Source organism: Pistacia vera, unplaced genomic scaffold (genome assembly GCF_008641045.1).
Source record: "Pistacia vera cultivar Batoury unplaced genomic scaffold, PisVer_v2 Contig482, whole genome shotgun sequence".
Taxonomy (NCBI): domain Eukaryota; kingdom Viridiplantae; phylum Streptophyta; class Magnoliopsida; order Sapindales; family Anacardiaceae; genus Pistacia; species Pistacia vera.
In genome coordinates, this window is record NW_022196315.1 from 98,139 (window position 1) to 119,691 (window position 21,553).

At 36.2% G+C, this 21,553-nt stretch overlaps 3 protein-coding genes and 1 pseudogene across 4 annotated transcripts; 2 read left to right on the forward strand and 2 right to left on the reverse strand.

Moving 5' to 3' along the window:
• The first annotated feature begins 1,266 nt into the window (after positions 1-1,266).
• LOC116146708 (putative GTP diphosphokinase RSH1, chloroplastic) lies at positions 1,267-9,348 on the forward strand. The gene is made up of 24 exons (XM_031432128.1): positions 1,267-1,553; positions 1,718-1,911; positions 2,785-2,961; positions 3,080-3,145; positions 3,250-3,342; positions 3,432-3,563; positions 3,696-3,797; positions 3,876-3,953; positions 4,039-4,110; positions 4,709-4,816; positions 4,996-5,093; positions 5,469-5,529; positions 5,629-5,691; positions 5,791-5,847; positions 5,955-6,056; positions 6,256-6,414; positions 6,545-6,676; positions 6,779-6,865; positions 6,992-7,063; positions 7,633-7,719; positions 7,823-8,279; positions 8,531-8,592; positions 8,691-8,759; positions 8,897-9,348. Exons 1-24 carry the CDS (start codon positions 1,529-1,531, stop codon positions 8,999-9,001), a joined length of 2,658 nt encoding a protein of 885 aa, XP_031287988.1. The 5' UTR covers positions 1,267-1,528; the 3' UTR covers positions 9,002-9,348.
• A 629-nt stretch (positions 9,349-9,977) lies between these two features.
• On the reverse strand, positions 9,978-12,112 carry LOC116146709 (high mobility group nucleosome-binding domain-containing protein 5-like). 2 transcript variants are annotated; one of them, XM_031432130.1, is made up of 3 exons: positions 11,623-12,112; positions 11,499-11,535; positions 9,978-11,212 (listed from the first exon to the last, which is right to left on the reverse strand). In XM_031432130.1, the coding sequence occupies exons 1-3, from the start codon at positions 11,901-11,903 to the stop codon at positions 10,055-10,057; spliced, it is 1,476 nt and encodes a 491-aa protein (XP_031287990.1). In that variant the 5' UTR covers positions 11,904-12,112; the 3' UTR covers positions 9,978-10,054. The 2 variants fall into 2 exon arrangements, with proteins under 2 accessions (XP_031287990.1, XP_031287989.1); XM_031432129.1 differs by having other exon boundaries at positions 11,448-11,535; positions 11,623-12,111.
• Positions 12,113-12,537: 425 nt separating this feature from the next.
• LOC116146692 (proline-rich protein 1-like) lies at positions 12,538-13,399 on the reverse strand. Its single transcript, XM_031432114.1, has 2 exons — positions 13,166-13,399; positions 12,538-13,038 (listed from the first exon to the last, which is right to left on the reverse strand). The coding sequence occupies exons 1-2, from the start codon at positions 13,365-13,367 to the stop codon at positions 12,707-12,709; spliced, it is 534 nt and encodes a 177-aa protein (XP_031287974.1). The 5' UTR covers positions 13,368-13,399; the 3' UTR covers positions 12,538-12,706.
• A 6,862-nt stretch (positions 13,400-20,261) lies between these two features.
• LOC116146698 lies at positions 20,262-21,006 on the forward strand (annotated as a pseudogene).
• Positions 21,007-21,553: the final 547 nt, after the last annotated feature.

Below are 21,553 nucleotides of genomic sequence, written 5' to 3' on the forward strand. Positions count from 1 at the left end.
GGCCACCACCGCCGGAATCTGGCCGGAAAGTTGCGTTACGACACAGACCCATCGGATCTGTGTCGTAACGTGTCGATCTTGCCTTTTCCGGCAAGATCTGCCACAGATCTGGCCGGAAAATGCCAGATCTGGCCGTCGAAGCAGCAGCCAGATCTGGCCTTTTCTGGCTAGATCCGTGGCTGATTTGATCGGAAAAGGCCAGATCTACGGCCAGATCTAGCCGTCGACGCCGCAGATGGAGTTTGCGGCGTCGACGGCCAGATCTAGTCGTAGATCTGGCCTTTTCCGGTCAGATCAGCCACGGATCTGGCCCGAAAAAGTCAGATCGACGCTTTACGACACAGATCCGACGGGTCTGTGTCGTAATGTAACTTTCCGGCCAGATTCCGACGGTGGTGGCCGGAATCTGGCACTGCGGGTGGCGAGGGTGTTTTTGTTATTTTACAAAAATTTTATATATTGGGTTATTTAGTTAAATTTGTAAACTTAGGGGGTCTTTAAATTTACAAAAAACTAAAATTCAAACTTTTAAGGGCATTTTAGTCTTTTCACTATTAATAAACAAAAATCACCAACATAACATGACGGAAGGTATCTATTTATCGTTTTAAAACTTTTTAAGTACCAATTTATCATTATAGCAAAACTTGGTATGTGTAAGTCGTTCTCCCTGCAGGGAAATACATAAGACAATACAGTAAAGTACACAATTCACAGGACATAATGCTGCTAGTGCTAAATGAAAGAAATAAAATTTAAAAAGTTACTGTTGGAGTTTCAAAATAAATATAAGGGCATTATTGTAAATAAATGTGAAAAAAAAATGTGGCTGTTGCCAACGTGTCTTTTGGCGTCAAATTCCATTCTACTTGGCACAAAAGTCTACTAAGATCCCAGCCCATGGAAATTTTCAGCGCTTCACGATTCACACGAATCACACCTAGAAATTGCCAAGAAAATTTAATTATTAAAAATCAAGACAAATTCAAAAATTCTGTCATCACCTATAAATCAGGAGAATAGAAAAAAGAAAATAAATATCTTTATCGAACGGTATTTNCTACTTGGCACAAAAGTCTACTAAGATCCCAGCCCATGGAAATTTTCAGCGCTTCACGATTCACACGAATCACACCTAGAAATTGCCAAGAAAATTTAATTATTAAAAATCAAGACAAATTCAAAAATTCTGTCATCACCTATAAATCAGGAGAATAGAAAAAAGAAAATAAATATCTTTATCGAACGGTACTTGTGTGGCCTTGGCTAAAACTCAATCTCTCTCTCTCTCTCTAGATTATCTCTTCACCTCCTTCCTTCAAATCCATCGGTTATTTGTCCAAAATCCCCCAAAACACGAAACACAAAACACAACTCTTCTCTGTACCACACTTAATAACACATAATCTTCTCTCTCTTCAATCAAGAAAGCTTAGTAAGCATTTGATTCAAAAAAATTTAGTTGTTAATCTTTGTGTATTGATTAATGCTTAGTTCGATTCAATGAGATTGTTCTCTTTCATTACAAATGGCTTCTGCTTCGTCTATGTCAGGTTCGTTATCTCTTTCTTGTCAATTTTACACTTTTATAAGCTAGTTTGGCTACTGAGAAAGTCTAGGAAATCAAATTCATTAGAGTAATTCACTTAATTTGGCCTAATACGAGTAGGTTTTTTAGTTTGACTGTAGCGTAATTGCGTATTAAATAATTTTGTAGTGTCAGTGGAATGTGTGAACATATGCAAGTTTCCGAAAGGCGACGTCAGTGGAAGATATTATGATTGTAGCGTTTTCTCGTGTGCTTGGAAAGCGCCGAGAGCTCTGACTGGGTTTCTTGCCAGCACTGCACATCCTGCTCACTGTTCTTCTTTGTCCTATTCTTCTAACGGAAGAAGAAATCGTATCAATTCGGTAAGTTCCTTTTAATTGAGACTTCTCTCTTCTCTTATGTATTTTGTTCTAAATTTGATGAGATATTGTGACTGTTTTAGGTAGTTCGGTTATTGGACCAGTTAAAAATACTTAAAATCAATTAGTTATAAAGGTTGTTTGAATTGTGTTTAAGTAGGTTTATATAATGCAATCTAGTAATTGAGTATTGGTGGAAAGATTTAACCTCAATCATGACGGTGGAAGAGTGTTGATTTTAGATATTTGATGTTCTTAGCTTAATGTTATATGTCAGGTCCAGCCAACAAAGGAAATGAGATGGTATTTCCTTTTTGTACTTTTCAGAATAATATTAACTTTGGAATTTGGTGTCATAAATTGGGGACAGACATCTTTCGGGGTATCGTAAAAGGGATTTATAGAACCTCAGATTTTTGGTCTAATAGGCAGCTTTTCTTTCATGAAACCTTTTAATATCAGCTACTAATATACGAGCAATAAAATGAGTTCAATAATACTATACTTACTAAGAAATCTTACAAAGATTTCCGTACAAAGTGAGGTAGCAAAAAATGAATGGAAGAGTGAAAGAAAAAGTCAAACTCATTAAATTCACTCTTCCATTCATTTTTTGCCACCTCACTTTGTATGGAGATCTTTGTAAAATTTCTTTGTAAGTGTAGTATTACTCAAATGAGTTTATGGTTGGACAAGTATTATAAGTTGTTTTTGCTTTTTTTATTTTTTTCTTCCCTTAAAGTTGTGAAATTCTCCCTAAGCCTTTAGGAAGGCTGTATAGATGGATGATCTTATGTACTATAACTTAAGCTGTAACATGGACACTTGTTTAACTTATTAATTTTTGGTATTGGTTTGACCTTGAACTCTTGCCAGAGATGTGAAGCCTTTGATGTTGGAGGTTGGTGTACTGATGCTTCAGACTTTATACTTCTTGGAAAACTCTTCAGATCAAGTTTGCTTAATGTTCCTTGTAAAAGATGGCAGTTGTGCTGTTCCTCACCCATCTCTTCAACTGCTTTCAGCAACGTTTCTCCTGAAAGGTTGTGGGAGGTATAATTGTCTCTTGTTGAACATGCTAACTGTCATAATTGTTCTTGTCTTGCAAATGGGCTATATTTTATTCATTGCGGTCAGAACCATACTTATTGTCATATAACTGTTGTCTCAGGATCTTAGACCCACCATATCATATCTTTCCCCTAAAGAATTGGAATTGGTCCATAATGCGCTTAAGGTAAGGCCTCTGCTTTTCGCCAGGAATTTTAGCATCCCTCCTTTTTAAGCCATTTCTTTTTGAACTGGTGATTATGTCTAAATGTAGCTCTTGTGTTGTTATAGCTGGCTTTTGAGGCACATGATGGTCAAAAAAGACGCAGTGGAGAGCCTTTCATCATTCATCCTGTGGAAGTTGCACGAATTCTGGGAGAACTTGTATGTTGTGCAAAAAAATCAATCACGCACAAGTTTGGAATGTAATTATGTTGCATTCTGCAATCTAAGTTGAATCTTAACTGCTGTAGGAACTAGATTGGGAATCTATTGCTGCTGGATTACTGCATGACACGGTTGAGGATACAAATGTGGTCACTTTTGAGAGAATAGAAGAGGAGTTTGGTGCTACTGTAAGACACATTGTAGAAGGAGAGACCAAGGTGCTTTATTGTTTATTTGAAACAAGTGTTTTCTTCAGCAACTCAATTAATTAAGTGCAGGGTGGAAGTTGGAAAATTCTCCATTTTAATGTGTGCTCACTCTGGTTTCTTTTTCATCTTTTTCCTGGTTAGGTATCCAAGCTAGGAAAGTTGAAATGTAAGAAGGAAAACAATTCAGTGCAGGATGTTAAAGCTGATGATCTTCGGCAAATGTTTCTAGCCATGACAGAGGAGGTAACCTTTTTATAGTTTTTGGATGCCTTTGTTATCTATTTTCAAAGCCAGTTGGCAACTAAATGGCTGCTATTTCAGGTCCGTGTTATCATTGTCAAATTAGCTGACAGATTACATAACATGCGCACTCTTTCGCACATGCCTCCTCATAAACAGGTGCTGTGTTAATATTGATTAAATAAATATTTGGTTATTAGTTATGTGGCTGTCATGGTTTCTAATATTATTCATTTGTGTCCAGTCCAGCATTGCAATGGAGACATTGCAGGTCTTTGCTCCTTTGGCAAAATTGTTAGGGATGTACCAAATAAAGGTATACCCTTATACTTCATTCTCACATTTGTAATTGCTGTTTGTGCTTTTAAAGTTCAGATTGTAATATGATATGTACATGCTGCTGACATACACTAGTAGGGATGTAGAATTTTGGTATATTATTTTCATTCCTGGCTGCCATATTAAATTTCTCTAGTACAATCAATTACCATCTTGAATTTACATAGTTCAAGATATCATATCCAGTGTGGTCCAAACTAAATTGTTCATGACTTCTTCATCATTCAAGATGAAATGGAGTGTTTGATGCTTTAATCCTCATTATTAAGATGTACTGCATAGTAGTTCACTTTTGAGATTTGTAACTATTTATTCGACACATACAACTAGAATTTTTTGAATTGCATCATTTTATTTTCAAACCTGCTATAAATGAGTCATTATATAGTTTTGTTTCATATCTGCATCACTTTGTTTTTCTTTATTTAAAAGTGGTGCTGATGTTATGTTCCTTCATCATTTAGCCAAAACCCTAGCAATGAGGAGGATTTTCACTTTAAAGCACTTATTACATCATATTTTTGGTTAATGGTCCTGTTAATTCATAATCTGAACTCTTATTAACATTATTGCAGTCTGAACTTGAAAATCTATCCTTCATGTACACAAACGCTGAAGATTATGCGAAGATCAAAAGACGAGTTGCAGATCTTTATAAAGAACACGAGAAAGAACTTGCGGAGGTAATTTTCCTTCTTTTGTTATAATAATGTTGGATAGAGGTCTAAAGTTGTCTTTATCACAGGCTGGTTGGCATGACTATCATGTCGACCATTTAACATTTTTTGACTGTCAAAGTTTTTTAGTCTCTAAAACTGAGTCTGTATCTTTGTGATTCATAAATTTTCTTTTTTCGTACTAGGCAAACAACATTTTAAAGAAGAAGATTGAGGATGATCAGTTCTTAGGACTTATGACTGTGAAAACCGAAGTTCTTTCTGTATGTAAGGAGCCTTACAGGTGAAGCCATGGATCAATCTTCTAATATTCATTCATTTATTTGTTTAGTTTGTGTGCTGATTGTTTAGTTCATGATCCCTGTTTCTTTGTCAACTGTGATTTACTAGCTTTTTTGGATGGGTCTGTTGCCATTTTAATGAAGTTCAACGCATAAATTGACTAAAGTTTTCACATAGTTTCCCTGGTTAACATGATTATCATGCAATTGAAATACTTCGCAAGACTGTAGTATATGTATATGTTCATCTTGCTGGAGTTTAATATACTGATAGGGAAACTTTTTTGCATAGATGTGATAATGAGCTCTCATATGTTTTCAAAGAAACAGACTTTTGCTGATTTTTAATTGGAATTTTTTTTTTTTTTTTTTGGCAGTATTTATAAATCTGTGCTTAAATCAAGATGTTCAATCAATGAGGTTAACCAAATTGCACAGGTTTGTTCTGGTATTTGTCTAGATTATGTTGATAACTTCTTATAAAGAAACTTTTCTTTGTTTGTATTCACTTGTTAATATGTTGTTGGTCATGCCCAGCTTCGCATTATCATAAAACCAAAGCCATGTGTTGGAGTTGGGCCTTTGTGCAGTCCTCAGCAGGTGAATTCTTTGCCCATGCCAGAGGAGCTGGGTATCTTTTGCCAAACTGTGTGCTTGGTGTGGCATATGGCCTTTTTCTCATGTATGTGCTTTCTGCAGATATGCTACCATGTCCTTGGGTTGGTTCATGGAATCTGGACCCCTATTCCTCGAGCTGTGTGTATTCTTACCTTCTCTTTTTTCCTTCTTTTTGAATCTTGAAGTAAATAGTTGTTATGTTAGGAAATTACTGTACCTTAATATTTGTTTTTCCATTGTAATAGATGAAAGATTACATTGCGACCCCAAAGCCTAATGGTTATCAAAGTCTCCATACCACTGTGATTCCCTTTTTGTATGAGAGCATGTTGCGACTGGAAGTTCAGGTAGTTTGGATGTTCATTTCTTTATCATTTCCTTTCTGTCTTCATAGTTGAGGATGATTTTTTTTGTTTATTAGTTATTTGTTAATTATTCTTCTTTGAATGCCACTATTTGCTATAATTACTGTAAAAGTCAATCAGAATTGTTGGTTTGGTTTGTTGTGAAGATATTTACACACAAATTTTTATTCATTCTCGGCAGATAAGAACTGAAGAGATGGATCTGATAGCTGAGAGAGGCATTGCTGCTCACTATAGTGGGAGAGTATTTGTCACTGGCTTAGTTGGACATGCAATGCCTAATGGTAGAAGTTCAAGGGGGAAGACTGTCTGCCTTAACAATGCAAACATTGCACTCAGGGTATATCACTCTACCTTGATGCATCGTTATAATTACTAGTCATCTTTAAAAGATATTTCTTAATAAACCATTTTCCAAGTCCCCTGATTTTGATGCTAATTTTATGGATGAAGTCCTTTCTTTCCTACAGATTAGCTGGCTCAATGCTATTAGAGAATGGCAAGAGGAGTTTGTTGGCAACATGACCTCCAGAGAATTTGTAGATACTGTCACAAGAGATCTCTTAGGTAGTCGTGTCTTTGTCTTTACGCCCAGGGGAGAGGTAAAATAGTGGATTGATTCTCTTTTAAGGATTATAGAGATTTACATATATATTCAAATGGAGCTGATTATGCTCTTGATAATTATTTTAATATATGTACAGATAAAAAATTTGCCTAGAGGAGCAACTGTTATTGACTATGCTTATATGATACATACTGAAATTGGCAACAAGATGGTTGCTGCAAAGGTATTTTTCTCACTTCTAATTGCTATGGTGTTCATTTTTCAGTCCTGAGTTATACCTACAAATCAGAAGCTAAAAGCTGAATGAATTATGAATCAGATTTTTAGTCCTTGATTTTATTTGTTGCAGGTCAATGGTAATCTTGTTTCTCCTACGCATGCACTTGCCAATGCTGAAGTTGTGGAGATAATCACCTACAATGTTAGTAGTCATTTGTCTATTCTATGAGCTCTTTGTATTGGGAACTACATTTAGGTTTAAAGTTTTCAGTGTATCATAGAAAATGAAGATTCCATATTCTTCTTCTTCTTCATCATCTCGCTGTCTCTCTCTTCATGAAGTTGAAAAGATCATGAACAGAGTTAGAGTTGTGTTATTAGGGTTAGTTGTTCTTGTTAACATGCTACTTTGTGGCATGTTACAGTTTTGCAGCCAACAGTGCAACTCATCTGTTTCTTTCGAAGATCTGTGCTGTCTTAAATGATTAACTGATTTTTACAGCACAGAGAACAAGTTATATGTTTTAATTTCAGTCTGATGGTTGCTGAATTACAATCTCAAGGCTAGTTGTCTCTCCATTAGTTAATTTAGTTTCCTGTGGTCCGAGCAAGAATAGGAATTGTCAATGATACATTGATTACTTTTTTAACATTACTTGCATGTGTTGTTTAGTTTCTCTTTTCCAGAAGTTCATCAGGTTGCATATACGCATATTATTAGTTAACAAGTGCAACCCTAATCAGCTTTCACTTGCTTTGTTGTTTTATCAGGCGCTCTCTAGCAAATCGGCTTTCCAAAGGCATAAGCAGTGGTTGCAACATGCTAAAACACGTTGTGCCAGGCACAAAATTATGAAAGTAGGTTTACTTAGAATGTGGATTATTATTTTTTCCTTTTATCCTCTAGGATGGCCTCTATTTTCTTTTTTCTTTTGTTTTCTAATTCTTCATCTGTGATTAGTTTTTAAAGGAGCAAGCCGCAATGTCTGCTGCTGAAATAACGGCAGACACAGTAAGTAATTTTATTGCTGATTCTGAAGAGGAGAGCGAAGGAGAAGAGCTTTTAGGTAGTTCCAAACAGAGCAGACCTTTGTGGGAGAAGATCCTTATGAATGTTGTCGACATGTCCTCTCCAATTAGAAGTTCTAAAGATATATTTCCTGTTAACAATGGAAGTATTTGGCGTCCAAAGGTCAATGGCAAACATAACAAACATGTACAGCATGCCAGTTCGAAGGCCAAGGGAGAGTTGTCTTCACAAGAAAATGGTTTTGCCAAAATGATGTCAGCAAATATTCCTATGTATAAGGAAGTCTTGCCTGGTTTGGAAAGTTGGCAAGCCAGTAAAATTGCTGCTTGGCACAATCTTGAGGGGCATTCCATTCAATGGTTTTGTGTGGTATGCATAGAACGAAAAGGTAATTTTCGTTCTGTAAAAGTAATGATGCAAGCTAGGAACTTAATCAGAATATTTCCTAACAAATTTCTGATTGGGTTTCCAAAATTTATTGAGCATCTGTGGATAGTGATGGACAAAATCTGCGTATGGGGGTATGGAAAGACATTGACTGTGTTTGTTCATACCCTCTGTGCTAAAATCCACTGCCTGCCTAGATCTGAGTGTCTGGTCATAATGCTTAAACTATTAACTAATTACTTTTTATTGCAGGCATGATGGCTGAGGTGACAACAGCATTAGCAGCTGTAGGCATCACTATATGTTCTTGTGTGGTGAGTGGTAAAAATATATCCAATATATTGCTAAACTTGTTTGTTTACAGTCCACATGACTATGTATTATTTTTAACACTTGCATTTCCTGTGTTTAGGCTGAAATTGATAGAGGAAGGGGAATGGCTGTCATGTTGTTTCATATCGAAGGGAATCTTGAGAGTTTGGTAGTGTGCCCAATATTTCTTTGCTGATTCTCGTTTGTCACTGCTTCAATGTTGTCTTTTCTTCGTTTCCCTATTTGTTTTTTAATGGCAATATGACCATCTTGTCCTAATAATGGGAAGTGTATCTGCTTTCTCAGGTTAATGCTTGCTCAAGTGTGGATCTAATCCTGGGTGTTTTGGGATGGTCTATTGGCTGTAGCTGGCCAAGCTCCATGGAAAACCATCAATTTCTTGAATGCTAAGCAATCAGCAGAGCCAGTTGCACATATTGAAATGGTTAACCCAACAATTGCAATGTTGGGTATGAAGTTTTGTCCCAGAGGATTGGTTGCTTATAATAGATTTTGGCTAGTTAGTTACAAAGTTCTCATCTATTTGTTGGACATAGTAACAAAATAAACCCGCAGCAGCCATTTGAGCTAAATCTGTGGAGTCAGGGCACTGTATATAGAAAAAGAGTGATAGTTAGAAGCGAGTATACTCTATACACTTGCAAAGATACATGCTATAAGAGGATGGCAAAACATATATACAAAGCATTGTACGGATCTCTTGCTGCTATATGTAAATTTTCTTTGGTCGGTCTTAACTCGTGCTTTTATGTATTGCTTAGCTTTCCCTTTTGAGAATTGTGCTATGTATTGTACTTCTGAGTATGGACTGGAATTTGCAGCCTATAACTAGTTCTAGTTGACCAGAATTGTTTTCTAAACAATCAGCCGCATGGTGCAGCCAGTATAATGGGTAACTACAATCTGGAGTCAGCAGTCATCATCATGACTAATAGTTGGCAGTTTCTAACTCATGAATTATAGTTGGCAGTTAGTCAAGTATAATTACGGTACAAATAGTTAGTCGAGTGTAATTACTCTTAACTCAAGAATTATAGTTGGCAGTTAGTCGAGTACAATTACGGTACAAATAATTTTGCCAGGTTGATTATGCTAGTGGTAGAAGTTGCATTTTTTGCTACTTCATGACTCTATGCATTTTTTACCGGCATATTTATTTATATGGATGATGTTATCTAATAGAGATCTCTCTACTAATGTGTCAATATTATATAAATTATAGGAAAGTAAATCTTTTATCAATAGATTATAATTATATATATAACATTATTGATTAATTAATTTTTACATGCATAAATGTCTTAATCACATAGTATTTATATTAACAGAAGTTGGTATATGGGTTAATCGTGCATTGCTAACAACGTTGACAATGAATAAAAGCCTTTATTGTATACTTCAACTCATGGAAAATTCATTTTTGACAGGGACAATTTATTCAATTCAAGGAACAGTGACAGGTTGATGATAAGTAAGATTGGCGGGGACAGCTGTACGATGAATATGCAACAGTAGCAGCAGCAACAGTAACACCAAAATTGACCAAACCCAAATTCGCCGGTTCAGATCGTTCACTGTTAGATCCTTCATCATGACGACCGCCTGAGCTGCTTTCTTGTGAAATACAGTTGTTGCGTTTTCAGTAGTTTCATTATTGCTTTCGTCTTCAATCTTGATATTTCTCTTCCTTTTGCAGTCCAAGAAATGGTAATTCTCTGTTTCGTTTGCTTTCTTCTGGTTGATGGCATTCAATCCTTTGAGTTCCTCTGACAAGGCCTCTATCATCTCTGCTGGCCAAATTGCCTGAACGTTAGATTCAATAGATGAGCATACAGTTCCTTCTGAGCTCTCTTCCTCTTTCTCCATCACATGTTCTTCACCACTATCCTCATCATTGTTGTCGTGGCCGTCTTCTTTTTCCTTTTCAGCTGATTCCATTGCTGCATTTTCTTCTACTGACAATTTTCCTTCCGAGCTTTCTTCCTCTCTCTCTATGTTATGTTCTTCGCTACTATCATCAGCTTCTTCCTCTTCAACTGATTGGGTTGGTGAATTTTCTTCTACTGCCAGTTTTCCCATTTCTCCCCACTCATCCTCTTTCTTTACTTCATCTTCCACTGACCATTCTCCTTCTGAGCTCTCTCCCTCTTTCACCATGAGGCATTCCTTTCCCCTATCACCAACACCATCTTCTTTTTCTTCTTCTTCAACTGATTGTATCGGTGAATGTTCCTCCAATGATGATTCTTCTTCCAAGCTCTCTACCTCTTCCTCTGTGACATCTTCATCACTACTCCCACCACCATCATCATCATCATCTTCTTCTTCTTCTTCATCTTCAGCTAATTGAATTGGTAAATTTTTTTCTACTGCCAAATTTTCCGTTTCTACTTCATCATCCCCTTTCTTTACTTCAATGGTTTCCTTCAAATGCAAATCCCCACCAGATTCATTCTTGATCATATTTTCTGTTTTAGCCAAAGAGGGGCCATCAGGCGCTGGCAATGAAGACACTTCAGCGCTAATATTAGAGAAGTTTTCTGGATGAAAATTGCTAGGTTTCTCTTTTTCTCCATCCAATATCGGCACAGCTTGATCTCCCTGGATCAAATTACTCAGGATATTAACATTTGTATCCTTTTGGAGCACATAATTTATTAATAGTCACGAAGGTTTGTTTCACAAATTTTTACAATTTACAATATGTTCATACACACCATGGCCATAAAAATTGATAATGCACAAAATGTCAGTTAAACGCAAAGATTTATTTTTTTCTTTTAAAAAAAAAAAAAAAAAGGTACACGGAAAACACTTCGTGGAAGGGACAAATTACCAAGGCCAAACTATGGATAGAGACAGTCTCGGGAGAATCAATTTGACTTACAGTGACGGCAACCTTTGATGTTTCATGGCTTGTGATGCTGCAAAGACTCAGAATTAATATGATAAATCAAACTCACGCAGAAAAGACAAAATTTAACTTAATTACTCAATTTTCAAAGCCTAACCATGAATTCTGATTCTGGTGCAAAGGGGTTGATGGAGTTTGAAGAAACAAATCGAGGCCTTGTGTGGCATCCTTTTTTTCGTTGGAAGGAGTGGCGGAGTTATCACACTTCTTTCCATTTCTGTTCTTGATGATTGAAAAAGCTGCAATCAAACCTGCAACAGCCAAACCTCCACCCAACAAAACAATCCCTCCTATACCATCTCCAGCACCAACAGTTAAGCCTAGCCGCTGAGACTTGTTCTTCTTCCCATGCGAGCTCTTATTAATCTCCTCCGTCATAATTTTATTGAATTCTTGATTGTAAGTGTTAACTATTGATTTAATTTGTGGTATAGGCTTCAATATATGCAACGGTTTTCTTGATTTTTAAAGAGGGGATTGACTCGGGGAGGAGTGAAGTATCAAACTCGGAGTTTGAAGCGGACGTCTCTTTGACAGCGGATTTGTTACTTGGCATCTTTATTTCCTTCCTCACCGCTTGCTCTTTGATATTCTGCTACTATAACTGCCTGTCACATATATTTTCTCACCCGACACCTATGTGGAAACACTTGACAAATTATATAATAAATAAGTCAGCAGTAACCGCGGTGAGGTTATCATGCTAAGGCTAAGTCTCCAAGTTGTGTCCTTTTGTCTCTGGATTCATCCGAGATCCAGGCGGTGGTGATTAACACGAGTTTTAAGTGTCACTGCAACACAGATACGCAACCAAAAAGGATCTTTCTTAGAACAAACCTAACCTAACCTAACCTTGTGTACATTAACGATGATGCATTTATTGTAGGTAGGGGTGGTTAAGCCTCAGCGAATTGCTAGTAGCTGAGGCAGCATGACTTTAAGTGGAAGCTCTGTGTTAGGTGAATCATATTTACTGATCCAACATTTTTTACCTTCCAATTAAGGGCAATTCTCTTACCAAAGTCCTATAATTAAGCAAACAAGTTTAAAGGAGGTAGGTGGACAAATTAGGTTCCTTTCCAAAATTAATGTCTTGCTCATTACATTTCTTCAAAGCAAAATGGCCAGTAAAATCAAACAATGAACAACATAATTTATTGTCCGTTCATCAATGAATTAAGTTAATAACCATTGGAGCTTGTTTTATCTTCTTGGAAATAGAAGGGCCAAACGGAGAACATTATCATATTCTTGTTTTTGATGGGGCGATGCTTAGCAAGAACATAACCACTTGTCCCATTGTTAATGTCAGTGGGAACGTTGCAAGTCTCAGATGGAGAGAGCTCAAGAAAAGCCTTGCACTCTTTAAGCCTCCAGTTATGTTTCATCTCAGAAGGGGACAACGTCGCCAAGTAGTAGCCTTTATTATCAGTTGCATCACTCAAGATTGAGAAAGGTGCTATTTCGTTGCCGCGCTTATCCACTGATAGGCATGTTATCCTTGCCACAGCTCCTGCTCCATGGCATAAAACATCATAATTTTAGGCAAATCTCTTTACAGAAAATGGGACTACTTTATCTGGTTAGATTGATCGACTGAGTCTTTTAAGGCATAAAATACAAGCAAGTAGATTAATTACCTTCAAGTGGGGTGAATTCTGAGCCTGATTTGCAATATATCGTCCCTTGAATTCCTAAGGTTGTGGATAATGAGTTTTCGGTTTCTGCTGGTCCCGGTTTTTCAGTTGCGGGAGCGGTATCATAGCCACCATCAGCTGAGACAATAACCATTGTTGAAAAAAGAAGCATGAAGACTGCAAAAAAGGAATTTGTGAGTGCCATTTTCAGATACAAGATCGATGCTGACACAGAGAACAAGGATTGAAGAGTAGTCAAGTATGAAGCGTTTGAGCCATGGGCTTTTATATGTTGATGGGATTATATCGTGTTGTTCACTATCAAATAAAATAATATGCAGTATAGGAACTAACTTGGCTGCACGACAGAAACGAAATCTACATATCAAAAGCCTGGCACCTATTAGGCTATTTTATTTAACGAGACGTGCAAACCGCAAAGCTGATAATCAATAAATTAAAATAATTTTCATATTCTTATTTCAACCCAATCTTTAATGACAAAGCAGACAAATTATCTACATAAAATCTTGTTGTCTTGCAGTGTTGAACGCAGTCAGGGTACAAATTCATGTTTTTGTTTTTGCAGTATGGTAGTATCTGGATTGAGCCTAGATGAATATATTTTAATTCTAAAAAAAAAAAAAAAAAAAAAATTAATAGAGACAACTAATCAGTTTGCAAACATTATTCAAGGGCTGTGCAAAACCGGATACCCGAATCGGTTTTGCCCCAAAAATATTCGGGTACCCCTAAAAGGTTGCCCGCAAACCGAACCACTTTTAAGGATACCCGATTTTTGGGTACCCGAATTTGCATAAAGTTTAATTTTTTACATTTCAAATTTCAATTTGTGAATACAATTCCTTCCGTATACTAAATCAACTTTTAATTTAATAACTTAAATACTAAAGATTTGGGGCTTTTGTCTCTTGATCTTTGAAAGTTAAAGGAAAATAAGTTTAAAAACTAGGTTTTTTATTTTTTAATAAACCAGGTACTTAGTTCTCTTAAAATAAATACCCGATACCTAAACTGAAAATTTGGATATCACATAATAAATACCTGAAACCGACCCGATTTTTGGGCACTTGAAAAATCAAAATTGGTTCGGTTCAGTTAGCGTGTTCAATTTGGTTAACAGTTTTTTTTGCACACCCCTATTATTCATCCTCAATGGGGGTGATCCTATTTTTTTTAAAAAAAAAAAAAAATATTATAAAAATAAAATAAAATAAAAAAAAGAAAAAAAAATATAAACAAAAAATAAAAAAAAAAAAAAAGAAAAAAAACACAACAACAAAAAAAAAAAAAAGAAACACAAACTAAACACAATAATTATAAAAAAAAAAGAGTAAAAAAAAAAAAAAGCAAAAAACAAAAATAAAATAAAATAAAAAAAAGAAAAAGAAATATAAACAAAAAATAAAAAAAAAAAAAAAAAAAAAAAACACAACAAATAAAAAAAAAAAAAGAAACACAAAATAAACAATTTTTTTTTTTTAAAATGACCAGAATGTCTAAGCTAATTTAAGCGTACCTCAACTAATAAACAAAATCCATTAAACACCCTACAAACTAAATGTTTAAAGTAGGCCACAAATATAGTTAGAGACCCTAAAGTGGTTTAAATCAAGGAGGTCAAAAAAAGAAGAAAACCTTCTTAACCGACAGACAAACCATAAGGTTCACCTTTCAATCTCTCTTCATCTGTTTCCTTTTATTTTATGAAATTATTTCATGTTTGACTTATTTATTTTGTAATTGCACATGTGGATTTCATTTTATATCTTATTGACTCCATATTATAAACAATATAATAAAGCTTGACGCTGAACAAAATAAATATTTATCTTATTCACTCCATTTTGTAAAAGGTTGCGGACTGTAGATGATTGGGTCCGGTTGCGAGGGGTAGACCAAAAGGCCCAACAGGCCGATAGGCTACAATCTCATATTGTTGTGATCGAAATTAGTTGGAAATTTACAGGTGTAGTAGAGAGCTCTCAAAGAAATCTTGCATTTTAAGCTTTGAAGTAGAATATTAATGTTGCAAAGAAACAGGGCTTTGCATCGGTTGAAGAACTCTTAATTAATCATAACCATGACAGGGATTAGTCTTATCTTGAAACATTTGACTTGTAGGTGTTCAATGAGTCTCAGAGATTAGTCTTATCTTAACACATTGAGTCTGTAGGGTGTTCAATGAGCCCCAAAGATTAGTTAAGGTGCACACAAGCTGACTCGTATATCTAGTCATAAAAAAAAATAACCTTACCCTTTAGGGTGCGTTTGGTTGGGGATATTTGACATTACTCTAATAATGTCATCTTATATTACTTATATTACCATGTTTGGTTATCAATGTTATTTATCTCCCTGTTACTGATTTTAAAAACTACCACTGATGATACTGTTTATGGTGCATTTGGTTGGGGGGTATTTGACATTACTCCAATAATGTCATCTTATATTACTTACATTACCATGTTTAGTTATCAAGTAATATAAAACTCCGATAATATCATTGTTAGTTATATAGATGATAATCTGATTACCATCATTTTTTTATGTATTATAAGATTACTTGATAATCTTATTTTTGTTACAATTTTACTCCTTATTAATAAATTTTTAAGCTTGACTTGTCAAGGTCAGATTTTGGGTTGTGACTTTTGGTTTGGAAATGTGTTTATTATTATCTAGGTTTTCGTTGTTTTCACCTCGAATAATTTGTATAATCCCATAATTTTCCCCATGCAATAACTTCACAATCTTCAATTACTTTGCAATGATTCGAACAATATATATTAATGATCCTGAAAGAAAAAAAAGGCAGATATCTTTGTTCTTCGTCATAAGCTAATTGGGAATTAATTTGGCTAAGGTTGAGTTTTATCATGTTCAATAACGCAAAGAAGAGTAACACTATGGTTTGCGTTTGTTTGTTTGATCGACAACAAAAACAAATTGTCTTTGTCTAAAATATTAAGCCTTTCAGAACAACCTGTTTGTAATTATACCTTCTTATTTTTTGCTATCGTCCAACAGTGAATAAATTGTTATTCATCTCACTTGTCTTAAAAACTACTTTAAAATAATGTAATTATACCACCTTCTTTTTTGCTATCGTCCAATAGTGAATAAATTGTTATTCATCTCACTTATCTTAAAAACTACTTTAAAATAATGTTATAGAGCAAGACCACATGTTCCCACATGAGGTATAGCAAAATCCCAAGTTAATACCCTTAATTGTATTTATTCCATATTCCCACCCTTGAACTAATGACTTTTCCTTTACTTTAACAGTTAAAAGGTAAAAGAGTTAAAATACCCTTGGTTCGTAGCCTAATTACCTGTTTTTGGTCGAAAGTGCCGCCATCGCCACTGGTCAGTTTTCTCATCGAAACTAGTCAAAATCAACTCATTTTTGCAAATCCAACGCTTTCCCACCTCAAATTAGCACAGATTCCACTGTTTTCGCCCTCACCAACCATTTTTTTGCCGGCCACCTCCTATCTTTCTAAGTCAGATTTCGATCAAATTCGGCCGCCAAAATCAAATCTTCCACCACCCTCTTAACCACTGGCCTCCACTCTACAAAAGCCCTCAAACCCCATCATTGGTTGCCTTCCGGTCGTTGGTCATGGAATGTTGCCCTCTCGTCGTTGGGTTTTTGCGATTTGCTCGTTTTGGGGCTTTTTGGAGGCTGATTTTTTTTGTAGTTTTGTGTTGGTTGCTGCTATTGGAGTGTTGTGTTGCGTTTTGTGTTTTTCTGGGTTTCCATCATCACCCAACCATTCCCAACTCTCTTCCTCTTAAGGGCATGCCAGATGCTCAAGGAAAAGAACACAACAGCGCGCGTAAGCTACCCCTGCGCACCCACCTATAGCAACCACCCTCCCACCAGCACGACTGCCACTTTTAGGCCAGCCGGTTGTTCCCAACGCCAAAAACTCTACCTACCCCCACCATTAACACCATCAACATCTCCTTAACATAACCCCCATCTCACTGGATGATGGTTTCTCATCAATCGCCATTTGCCACCCACCTTGCGACCTCTCGCTTCCTGGCTGGATTTCGACCATTTCTGACGCTAAAAACCCTACCTTCCCCTACCATCAGTACCAAAATCTCCTTAACAAAACCCCATCTCATCGAACAATGGTTACTCATCGATCGTTGTCTACCACCCGGCCTAAATGGGTGGTTCAAAGGCATTTTGGCAATTGCAGTCATTGCATCTGTGTCAGAACCTAACAGTACTTAACAGTGTTAGTTTAAAAGTGAAAATTTGGAATAAATGTAACTAGGGAATGAACTTGGGATTTCGCTAGACCTCATGTGGGAACATGTCATTTACTCTAATGTTATATTATATTACTCATACAAGCTAATAATGTTATATAATATTTAGGGTGCGTTTGGTTTAGGGAATGTTGGATTACTGGAATCTTATATTACCTTGAAGATTATTGAGAATTTTTAGGAAAATGTGTTTAGTTAGTTGGAATAAATGGCTGAGTATGTTATATTAATATATTTGGTTATGAGGAATAAATTGGTGGGTATGTTATTTAAATGACTAAATTGCTCTCTTTTTAAATATTGATATAATATTATTTTTATTATTAATTTTTAAATAATCTTTTAATCCCCAAGATTTCAAATTTAGCTAAAACACCCCCGCTTATATAAAACTTTAATTTATAACAAAATCACCCCCACCACCCTGCCGCCACCACAAACCACCGTCAGAAGTCACCTGGAGTCACCGTGAGTAGCCCACCATGATCGAGAGGCCCTGATATGTTCGTTTTTGGTCATATTGATGGCCGAAAACGACCATATTAGACTAGATATGGCCATTAGCAGCCAGATTTGGGTGAGATCTGACTGTTAACGGTCATGGATTTGGGTGATTTTGTTATAAATTAAAGTTTTATATAAGCAGGGGTGTTTTAGCTAAATTTGAAATCTTGGGGGTTAAAAGAATTATTTAAAAAATAATATTATATCAATATTTAAAAAGAGAGCAATTTAGTCATTTAAATAACATACCCACCACCCTGCCGCCACCACAAACCACCATTAGAAGTCACCTGGAGTCACCGTGAGTAGTCCACCATGACCGAGAGGCCCCGATATGGTCTTTTTTGGTCATATTGATGGCCGAAAACGACCATATTAGACTAGATATGGCCATTAGCAGCCAGATTTGGGTGAGATCTAGCCGTTAACGGTCATGGATTTGGGCAAGATCTGGCTGTTAACGACCATAATAGATCTAGCCGTTCCGATAAAGGCCAAGGGTCTGGCCATCAATCTGGCTGGAAATAGCCAGATCTACTCCCGATATGGCCTTTTCAACCATCAATATGCCTAGAAACGGCCATATCGGAGCCTCCTAGTGGGCTACTCCCGGCAACTCCAAGTGACTTCAGCAACTTCCCGTCGCGGCCGGCAATGGTTTGGCTGGCGACAGGTGGGTGGGGGTGGTGGCTTGGGTAAGCTAAAATTTATTTTGATTTCAAGGGTAATTTTCTTCAAAAAGTTAATTAATTGTGGTGAAATGATAAAAGCAAGATTCATATAAATAAATTTAAAAGTAAGGGTATTATTGTCCTAAAATTTTATTAATAAGGGATAGAATTGTAATAAAAAAAAGATTACCCTAGTAATCTTACAATATATAAGAAAATAAAGGTAATCAGATTACCTTTAATATTACCAACAGTAACTATTATTGGTATTTGAATATTACCAAAATTTTATATTACTTGACAATCAAATATGGTAATCAAGTAATATAAAATGATATAATTCCAGTAATCTTACATAACCCCCAACCAAACGCTCTTAAAATTTCACGTTACTATCTCTACGATCAATCTCTCGTATTAGGTGCGAAAGAGTAAATTGGACAACAATCCATCCCTTCATTTTAATATGTCCAACTTGACATAAAATAAAAGTATATTGTGATAAACCGTTGTTAGTATTAGAGAGTGTTTTAAGCATTTTCTGAAATCAAGCAGCTATCAACTCTGACCTGACCATCCAAAGTTTGAAGTCAAAATTATCGACTTTCTCGAGACACTAGCATTTTAGCGGCAGTATTCTAATATAATATGTAGTGACAGGTCTGAGGCCTCATTGTATAAAAATATTGTCAATTTCACTCCCACATTCTAGACCCTTCCAGACCACATGATAATCATATACATGCTCTGGCTTGGCTAAATTTATTGTATTATCACTAAGTTTGTCTTTTCATTATTATTAAATTACATGAGACATAATATTTATTTAAAATTAGAAAAAAAAAGTATAAAATAGACAAAGATACATATATATTATATAAAAAATAAACTTACGTCATAAAAAACAGAAGAATTCAAATACAAATATGAGAGGGCTAGTTAAGGAGCAGCTGGCTCCGAGTGTAGTGGATTTGAAGGTTAATTAAGTAATTGAATTAAAAATGAGATAGGGTTGCCAAGTTGGTAAGAAATACTGAAATAGTAAGATAATCTAGACTCTAGAAGACTATCAAATATTAATTTACCAGGACACGAAAATCTGAAAAAACTTCCTAAAATACTCTGTTATGCACCCCACCCACTTTTCCTCTCAATACAAAACCCCCCATCAATCTTCTCTCTCCCAATTCAAACAATTCCAAGTCCTTAAACCCTTTTGTTTGCTGTCATATACTCATATCCTCTTAATATCATCTCTCTTTTACATCTCAATTTACATCAATACTCTCTCTTCATAAACTTAAACATGTGTGGCGGTGCTGTCATAGCAGACCTCATACCTCGCCGAGGTGGCGGCCGTGTCACTGCTTCAGACCTCTGGCCTAACTCACCCTTTGCTACCAAACCCAAGAACAACTTTGAGTATTTTCCTCACGCACATGACCACTCACTCAAACGACCACAGACTATCTCTTCAGGTACACACTTTTCCCTTCTTTTTTTTTTTTTTATTTTTTTTTTTTTTTTTGTAGTTTATCTATCACTTCTTTTTTATGAAGAAAGCCTTCTGAGTTTGAAAATTGAACAGAAACTGATCCAGGTAAGGGCAAGTGGAAAAGAAAGCGAAAAGGCAGAGGAAGAACTTGTACAGAGGAATAAGGCAACGGCCCTGGGGCAAATGGGCAGCTGAATCGTGACCCAAGAAAAGGGGTCCGAGTCTGGCTTGGTACCTTCAGCACCGCTGAAGAAGCAGCCCGTGCCTAGACAGAGAAGCCGCACACGGCAAGAAAGCAAACAGTCAACTTCCCAAACGAAGACGACAGCTTCACCGGCCACCAATTTCACCATAATCCAAAACCTAATCCCCTTCGTCATCAACCCCAAACTGGTGATTTTAGTTAATTTATCTAAAACATTGGTTTGGAGTTTGGTTATGATCTGAACCAGATTGGAGGATATGGAGTGGAGATTGCTGAGCAGATTGTTTCTCCTGTTGGGACAATTATGTCTCTGGTTCTGGTTCTGAGTTTGGCTATGATTCAACGAGGTGCAGAACGTGAATGATGCTCAAGTTAATGTGAAAGAGGAGGAAATGCGAAAGCTCAAGAGGAAGAGAACGAAGTGCAGAAGTTGTCAGAGGAGCTAGTTGCATACGAAAATTTCATGAAGTTCTATCAGATCCCTATCTGGATGGCCAATCACCGATGCCCAAGTACTTCTGTCCAAGAAAGTGTTGTTGGTGATCTTTGGGCTTTGATGATGAAGCCCATGCTGCCGCCCCTTCGAACTCAGTGCCGCTGTAACCATGCGCCGTTTTTGTTGTTTTTAATTATTTGCGTCTTGTATTGTGTATAAATTCCTTGAAATCGGTCATTAGTCTGTTGTCTACGATTGTGTTTAGATTCATAATTTTAGCTAAGATTAGCGCTCATGTTGTTATGGAGGTTTAATTTAATGAAATTGTACTAAATTCGGTATTTTCTTATATTTGCGTTTCACGTTTTGTTTCCCTGCTTTAACTTGCTCTCATTAGATATTCTTGATACGCTATTGGGGTTTTAGCTTGCCTTGAATGCCTGAAACATTGTTCTTGTGCGCCACATAACCATCACGTGTAGATAATCGAATTATGAAGGCCTTAATCATAGAAAATCCTGACTTGCAAAAGAATTAAAATAAATATTTATACAATTATTTTTATATATTATTCGAATTTTCAAATATTAAGGGGCTAAAAAGATTAGGAAGAATTTGGAAACCCCTGCGAGAAGGTTTAAAGTTCAAATGCATGCCATGCAATTGAGAATCCAAGGCGGCGGTAGGTGCAGACAATAAAGGAGTTAGAAAGCATAATAGTTGGCAAATAGCAGAGATTTTGCTGGATTCAATAATCCCAACGGCG

Bases quoted from the DNA above. Each gene is read 5' to 3' on its own strand.
- LOC116146709 (XM_031432129.1), bottom strand. From the start codon at position 11,903: ATGACGGAGGAGATTAATAAGAGCTCGCATGGGAAGAAGAACAAGTCT. The intron at 11,536-11,622 runs GTTAGGCTTTGA...GAGTCTTTGCAG, and splicing joins CACCAGAATCAGAATTCATG to CATCACAAGCCATGAAACAT. The intron at 11,213-11,447 runs GTAATTTGTCCC...AATTTGATCCAG, and splicing joins CTATCCATAGTTTGGCCTTG to GGAGATCAAGCTGTGCCGAT.
- LOC116146692 (XM_031432114.1), bottom strand. From the start codon at position 13,367: ATGGCACTCACAAATTCCTTTTTTGCAGTCTTCATGCTTCTTTTTTCA. The intron at 13,039-13,165 runs GTAATTAATCTA...GCCATGGAGCAG, and splicing joins AGAATTCACCCCACTTGAAG to GAGCTGTGGCAAGGATAACA.
- LOC116146708 (XM_031432128.1), top strand. From the start codon at position 1,529: ATGGCTTCTGCTTCGTCTATGTCAG. The intron at 3,146-3,249 runs GTAAGGCCTCTG...GTGTTGTTATAG, and splicing joins TGGTCCATAATGCGCTTAAG to CTGGCTTTTGAGGCACATGA. The intron at 6,057-6,255 runs GTAGTTTGGATG...CATTCTCGGCAG, and splicing joins TGTTGCGACTGGAAGTTCAG to ATAAGAACTGAAGAGATGGA.